The sequence below is a fragment of the Mytilus trossulus genome, chromosome 3 (genome assembly GCF_036588685.1).
Source record: "Mytilus trossulus isolate FHL-02 chromosome 3, PNRI_Mtr1.1.1.hap1, whole genome shotgun sequence".
In the NCBI taxonomy this organism is placed as follows: Eukaryota; Metazoa; Mollusca; class Bivalvia; order Mytilida; family Mytilidae; genus Mytilus; species Mytilus trossulus.
The window spans coordinates 24,252,687-24,261,064 of record NC_086375.1 but is presented as its reverse complement, the minus strand read 5'-3'; the positions used below and the strand labels follow the sequence as shown (position 1 = coordinate 24,261,064).

The following is an 8,378-nucleotide window of genomic DNA, read 5'->3' as shown; positions in this document are numbered from 1 at the left end:
ATGAAATTGTGTCCTTCCACAATACATCTTTTTTTCAATCATATATATATATTGGGGTTATTTTATGTGTGTTTTGTTTACATTTATGGTTACCTTTAGTATACATATTTTTTTTCAAAATTTACAACAAGAAGTGCCAGAAAAAGATAATATTGTCTGAGAAAAAAATAAATCATATGATGACCTCGTGACAATAAAACAGATATGGTATGATTGTCAATGCGATAATGATGTCCGCTTGATAGTTTATAACACATTGTAATGAAATATGAATCATTAGACATTCCTGTTATATTTTTTGTGTGTATTAAAAACCAATACCGTTTAATTGTGTTACTAGTATTTGACAGAAACAGAACCAAACAATATAATTACCCAAACATGTCCCCAACATAAGACGAAAAAGCGTTGCCTTTCTATAACATTTCCATTATTTAGCAGTAAAATACAATGTTTTGTATAGATCTTTATGCCACTTGTATGTCACGGATTAATAAGAGACTCTTTACAGACTTTTAATAATTTGTTTTTATTTTGTATTCATTTACAGTATAAAACACTGAATATAATAGACATCAGTTTTAAGCTTTAGAAAAATTTGTTTTTAATATTATTTGCCTTGTATTTATTTATAGGTATAGATTATGGCATCTAATACTAGAATACCGTGCGGTCCATGTGCATATGAAAGCATTAAAAATCTTGCGACGAAGTGGTGCACCCATTGCGTAGAGGGATTTTGTACAGATTGTGAGAAAAGCCATAGATCGTTAAAACTGACAAGGGATCACAAGTTGATAGCCATCGAAGACTACTTGAAAATTCAAGATGTTTCGGTTGGTCTGACCTGTAAAACCCATGGAAAAAATCTCGATTTATTTTGCAAATTTCATAGTGTTGCCATATGTGGTGTTTGCGTTCCATCTGCACATAAAACTTGTCGGGTTGATGATATCATTTCAATAGACGATGCTGCTGAAAATGCAAAAAGGTCAGCTGCACTTGCAGAATTAGAGATTACAATATCTAGAACATTAGAACACGTAAGACACTGTCTTAAAAACCGATTATCGGCATCAGCAAAAATCGATACAGAGGAACAAATGATTAAAAATACTATCCTGCAAACAAAACTAAAGCTCATCAAACATTTAGATGCACTAGAAGAAAAACTTCTCCTGGAACTCAGACTGAAAATTGAAAACTATAAGGCAAAACACAGTAACATTTTGAAAAAATTAAACCACGAAGCTAAGGAGTTTGAAAAAATAAAGGAACAGACACAACAAATGAAACTGTTTGCGTCTGACCTTCAAGTATTCCTTGGCACATGTCAGATGAACAAAATTATCATGGAAAAAATTAAAATATTAAAAGTCGAAATAGGCCAAGAACAGAACTATACAATTGAAATGAAATTAAATTCTGTGATCAGTTTACTGATAAATAAGGTCAAGCAGTTTGGCGAAATACACATTACCGTAAGGAATGCCGATATGCAGATTAAAGATGCTATGAATGACCAGGCACAAATACAAGTTCGAGGGTCAATGAGAAATATTTTAGATACCAATCTTCACTTAAAGATGAAATTTGGTATAAGATCGCAGGGCCAAATCACAGGGTGTCTAATCATGTCTAATGAAAGAATTTTGATTGCAGCAACATTTCAATTGATTGAGTACGATAGCAGTGGAAAATATGTTCGTGACGTATCGACCTCAAATTATCCATACGATCTAACAGAAATAGATCCAGACCGAATTGCTGTAACGTACCCACGTGCTAATCAAATTGAAATTTTGAACATTAAGAAAAATTCTGTTGAGACAAAGATAGGATGTATAAAAAGCTGCTACGGAATATCACACCATAGTGGGAGAATCTTTACTGCGGTTAAAGGAATTGGGATAATGATGATGGACATTACTGGCAATATTTTAGGAACAATCCCCATCAATACCTGGGCTATTTGTTGTATAGCTGGTTCCGAGGACAAACTATACTATACAGACCAGGATCACAATACAGTTAACTGCTGTAATTTTGAGGGGAAAATAATCTGGATTTTTGAAAAAGAATCTGTAAACTTTTTGACAGGTTTAACTGTAGACAACAATCAGAACGTATATGTTTTAGGTCGTGTTTCTAACAATCTTACACTTATACAACACGACGGGAAACAGAGTAAAGAGATTTTAAATGTCAGTGATGGCCTTTGTGCACCGCTGGCTGTTTGCTACAACAAAACAAATAATTCACTACTCTTAGGCTACAAAACAAATAACATTGCTTTGTATCAAGTATCATAAAAACGTATCTTTAAAAGACTTACAGAATTGTGTCTTTTGATTGTTATAACATACAATGGTTAATCTTTTTCAACAGTTATGTTATGCATCATTTTAAATTTTCCGAAGTATTGAAATGAAATAAAAATATATAAAGATATGACTTTCTACAAGGTTTGAAAAAGTCATATAACAAAAATGCATCGTGTTAATTTGAAAAAAGTAAAATCTCAAAAAGACTGAACTCCAAGATAACATTCAAAACGTAAAGTCAAAAATAAAATAACAAAATGAAAGGTTCAAACACATCAAATGAATGGAAAACAACTGCCATATTTTTGACTTGGTACATACATTTTTATGTAGAAAAAAATGGGGATTAAACCTGATTGTATAGCCAGCTAAACCTCTCACTCGTATGACAGTGTCATAAAATTCCATTATATCGACAACAACGTTTGTGAAAAGATAGAAGAAACAAAGTACAATCCTCTAAAATATAATGTGAAAAATATCTCATATTGACTTGCTGGCTTTTTGAATTTCCATCTCGCTATTATTAATGAAGATATTATTTTAGCTACAGTTTTGGTTCGGTCTATTTTTGCTTTTTAATTCTGCAAATTGAAGCTGTACCTATATGAGCAATTGGACAGATGCCATATCCTGTACCCAATCTGCTCAACCATCCGAAGCATTTAAGAAAACCGCCGGTTTTTGCAACGAATCCGTTCGGTCATGCTTTTGAAATCTGTTCAGTGTTTTGTAGTGTTTATACATATTTTCCATGGCGTTGTCAGTGTGTCTTCGATCCTGGTTCTTTTATTTTTTTTGTCCCTGTTTTCCCCGCGAAGATATTTTTAAAAATGGCTGGTTCATTAGAGGTATTGTTTGTTGTTAGATCGCTGACCTCTGATGTGTCCAAAAGTCACCATGTTATATTCCTCTCAAGTTGAATCAATTTTACCACGGCAAAGCTGTTGGATAAGTATACTGCTTGTTATATAGATATAGGAAGATGTGGTGTGAGTGCCAAAGAGACAACTCTCCATCCAAATAACAATTTAAAAAGTAAACCATTATAGGTTAAAGTACGGCCTTCAACACGGAGCCTTGGCTCACACCGAACAACAAACTATAAAGGGCCCCAAAATTACAAGTGTAAAACCATTCAAACATTAACTAGATATTCATTATGATAAAAGGTTACATGTATACTGTTATATAAAATTAAAAAAAGATGGACAAATGTGAGGTTTGAAATTCTTTCTGGTACATAATGTTAAACTAAGCATGAACTAATAATTTCTAAATCTGAATGTGAAATTGATGTTTTGATTTTCTTATTCTTTCCATATTTCTTCATTATTTGGTTATGATCCGAAATAAGTTACATACTTGCACACCTATCTTTTCTATGCAAACGCGTGTCTAGAATAGAGATATAAAATGGCAATAATTGGTTACTATTACATTACCTTATTCTTTTATGTCCTAATCATCGGATTTTGCATCTTCGCTAGCCAAAGGTTAAGTTCCACTCCCGTTCTCTTCACCCTTGGCAAATTAAGCCAACATTTGTGATACCAATGCTGCGCCACCTGTCGGAAAGCTAAAGTCACGCCCATTCCGAATACATTATTCTTGACCAATTGAAGCACTTAAACTCTTCAATTTGGAGGTAAATACACGGTAGCGTCTAGATTCTACATACTTTGTAAAGCCGGAAATGAAAATATAAGTCAACATTTATGCATTTGTGCATGAAACATGCACAGGAACTTCTATAAATTGATTAAAAACATCCAAGTTGTCACTGAATACAGTCGTATGTTTAGGGATGTAAAGACTTGTTGCACAATAAACACATGCGAATTGTTTACAAACACTTTCTTCATTTACACGTGATGATGTTATAGGGGCTTTTTGATTGGATGCAGAGAGTTTTGACTGCAACCAATAAAAATCCGTACCTTGTGTCTTCGAAATGTTATCTCAATCCGCCAAGGGTGAAGAGATCGGGAGTGGATCGTAACCCTTGGCTAGCGAAGATGCGGATTTTTTAATGCTATTCGAATTTGTATTTCACGGCTTTGGTTTGAGTGTCACTTCTTAGTCTGTTGAAAAACATTTCCACGACACTTAATACATATGCTGTCAAAAACAAGCGTCTTTCAGTGGTTGTAGTTTGTTGCTGTGTAACATATTTGTTTTTTGTTCATTTTTTAGCTCACCTTTCCTAAAAAGAAATGTGAGCTTTTCTCATCACTTGGCGTCCGTCGTCGTCGGTCGTCGTTAACAATTTTTCAAACATCTTCTCCTCTGAAACTACTAGATGGATTTGGATGAAACTTAGCATGATTGTTCCTTAGATTATCCTGCACAAAGTTTGCGCTTCGATTTTTGATCCGTCAAAAAACATGGTCGCCGTTACTTAAAATAGAACATAGGGATCAAATGCAGTTTTTGGCTTATATCTCTAAAACGAAAGCATTTAGAGCAAATCTGACATAGGTAAAAATGTTCATTAGGTCAAGGTCTATCAGCCCTGAATGATGAATGAAACCACCTATTGTTGGGTTGCTGCCACTTAATTGGTAATTTTAAGGAAATTTTGCAGTTTTTGGTCATTATCTTGAATATTATAATAGATAAAGATAAACTGTACACAACAAAAATGATCAGCAAAGTAAGATCTACAAATAAGTCGAATTGACCAAAATTGTCAATTGACCCCTTAAGGAGTTATTGCCCTTTAAAGACGTTTTTTTCACAATTTGTTCATCATGTTGACTTACTTTAAAAAATCTTCTCCTTTGAAACTGCTGTATCAATTTCAGCCAAACTTAGGCTAAATGAGTTTCAGAGTATCTAGTATAAATTTTATATTTTATTTCCTTGTGTGTCAAGAAACATAGCTCCTATGGCTAAAATAGAACATAGGAGAATTTTTTTTTTTTTTGCTTTTGGAGAAAATAGGACGATTCATAGAACATTTAAATAAATTGAAAAGCCAAAATAATCATTTATGAGAGATTTAACCAAAAAAACTAAGGTGAGCGATTCAGGCTCTTGAGAGTTTTTTGTTTTAATAAATCAGGCATTAGTTTTCTGGTTAGAATTATGTTACACTTGTAATTTGGGGCCTTTAGTGGCTGACAAATCGGTATGGAATTAGTTCATCGTCGAAAGCCGAACGGTGACCTATGGTCGGTAATTTCTGTGTCATTTGGTCTCTTGTTGAGAGTTTGTCTCATTTGAAATAGTGTTCAAAATTTGAATTCTTTATTTTAATAGCAGTTTAGTTGTACATACATTTAATTGATCAGTTTTACGGAGCAAATTTGACGTTAATAGACGAAACGCTGGTCTGAAGTACCGAATTATAAACCTGATATCTTTATAAACCAAGTTGTTTGATGAACTTTTACTACCACGGGGTCGATGTATTGAGTGGTCAGAACTTTTGTGTCGACATGCTTTTTTTTTTAATAAGAATTTACTAAGCATAGATATTCAAATATTCGAAACAATAAGGTTTTAAATTCCCGAGGTGAAGATTACCTTAGCCTTATATTGCATAATTATTGAAATTTTGTAATGCTATTCGAATAAGTGTTTGAACGGTTATGATTCGGGTGACACTTATGAGTCATATGTTGACGAAACACGTGTTTTACGTACAAAATTATAAACAAGATATCTTTGATAATTTTGTGTTCTAATTATTTAATACTGTATTGAAAATCAAAAAGAAAATGCGTTTGTAAAGTGCAGGGTGTAGAATGGTATCTGTTTGTACCCACCTTTATTTAATACAGTTGGTAAATGATAAACTTTATTAACTTTATCTCTTCTATTTTCTATTACTCGTCCGTATTGTACTGATTTTGTTTAACGCTAATTATATATTTTTAAATTTTGCCATTTCAGTATTTGAAATTTAGAGAACTGGGATGTTATGTCAGCATTTAGTAGTTTGTTGAGTGTTTAGATTCAATTGAAACACAATGTCTAATGACTGTTTTATCGTACCTATAAACAAAAAAGTTATGTTAAGGTAGCACAATACAAAGATTTTATAACTCCAACTCCCAAGTTTTAAAATGCTGCAACTTTCTTAATAATGCTTGAAAATTTATAAAAGTGGTAGTTTTGGATAGCTAACAGATTACTCTTTCCAATTAATGCAATGTTAGTATTATGCAACAATTATGTAACCAATAATAATGTTAATTGTGTCCAAAATATTTTTCACCAAATTTTCACTTTCAAATGAATTTAGCTTCTGCATAGATATCCCTAGAGGGTTGATTTTATTATATGTTGTTCCTATGGCCATTATGTACAAATGGGTGTCTCAGATTTGAGATAGAATGTATAGAACAAATTTTACACCTAATTAAACATTATCTTCTTTTATGTGGTTAGGATGTTTACACTAATTAGAGATTTATGAGAGAATGGAATACCATAGAGACAATCTGAGACACCCTTTTGAAGCCCATGATGTGTTGATTAAGATTTCGTTAAAATTTTCTGTATAGTTAAAGAGATGAAAGAGCTAAATTCATTCAAGTGAACTTACCCAGATTTTGCCACTAATTACATAATAATTGATTCCATAATGATTACATAATAAAAGTATTGCATTCATTTAAAAGATCAATCTTTTATCTATCGATATATACCTATTTTATTATTTTCTATGCATTCATGAGAAAGTTACAGCATTTCAAAGGTTAGTGATTGGAAGTAAAAAAATCTTTGTATTGTGCTACCAAGGTCTGCTATTGAAGTGTATGTCGAAACCAGTCCTGCACACAGCAAAATAGAAATCTGAACAGTTCTGATTGAACTGAATCTGTTCCAAAGTGGATATTGTACTTACTAGAACCACTTTGAATCGATTGATTAACTGGTCATATTTGTCAATGAAAACTCGTGTGAGCTTATTTTACAAATTACGTACTCAACTATAACATATGATGGATGTCATCTTTCCTATTCACATGACAGTTGTCTCGAATGTTATAAGTCACAGGAATTAGTCTTGTTCTTTCCTAATTACCAAGCCAAGGTTTCATTTAATTATTTCAAAGTGTTGTAGTCTGATTTCATGTTTATCAGCACTTGTTATATACTGAGTTCATTCGTTAGCTGACGTCAGTAATGTTCATAATAGTATATGACTGTTTTTTGGCATTCAATGTGAAATTCGATGACAACTATGTTTTTAATGAAACCTAGTACTTTAAACCCCTAGTTAACTCCCTATGAAATTTACTAACCCCCTACGGATACATAGAAGGTCACCACGTGAAGGCGCTAAACAAATCACAACTTGATATTTTACCAGCGGTGCGATAAAGATACATAGGGGGTTAGTCAAATCTAAGATTAAAGTTGTAATTTGCAAGATTGAAGTTGATAATTCCAAGATTAAAGTTAAACATTCCAAGATTTAAGTTGATAATTACAAGATTTAAAAAAGAGGGACGAAAGATACCAAAGGGACAGTCAAACTCATAAATCTAAAACAAACTGACAACGCCATGGCTAAAAATGAAGAGACAAACAGAAAAACAATAGTACACGTGACACAACATAGAAAACTAAAAAATAAACAAAACGAACCCCAACAAAAACTAGGGGTGATATCAGGTGCTCCGGAAGGGTAAGCAGATCCTGCTCCACAAAGTCGACGATTGAAAAAAAGAATGGTCCTAGTACGCTTCCGTAGTAAATGGGGTTTACGATATAGTTATCAAAGGTACCAAGATTATAATTTAATACGCCAGACGCTCGTTTCGTCCTCACAAGACTCATCAGTGACGCTCAGATAAAAAAAAATAAAAAAAAGCCAAACTAGTTCAAAGTTGAAAAGCATTAATGACCCAATATTCAAAAAGTAAAAATTTATATCAAAAATGACCTTTATAAAGATATTCATGTCAACACTAAAGTTCTGACTACTGGGCTGGTGATACCCTCGAAGACGAAACGTCCACTGGCAGTGGCATTGACCCTTGTGGTGTCAATAGTTATCAAAAGATTACCTGCTGTATGCACTGTAAAATTGTCACA

General features: G+C 32.9%; 1 protein-coding gene across 1 annotated transcript; it reads left to right on the top strand.

Annotated features, from left to right (window-relative positions):
• Nucleotides 1–644: 644 nt before the first annotated feature.
• Nucleotides 645–2,312, top strand: LOC134710559 (uncharacterized). The gene has a single exon (XM_063570930.1). The coding sequence runs from the start codon at nt 645–647 to the stop codon at nt 2,310–2,312; it is 1,668 nt and encodes a 555-aa protein (XP_063427000.1).
• Nucleotides 2,313–8,378: the final 6,066 nt, after the last annotated feature.

Excerpts from the sequence above, each read along its gene's own strand:
- LOC134710559 (XM_063570930.1), top strand. The coding sequence starts at position 645 with ATGGCATCTAATACTAGAATACCGTGCGGTCCATGTGCATATGAAAGC.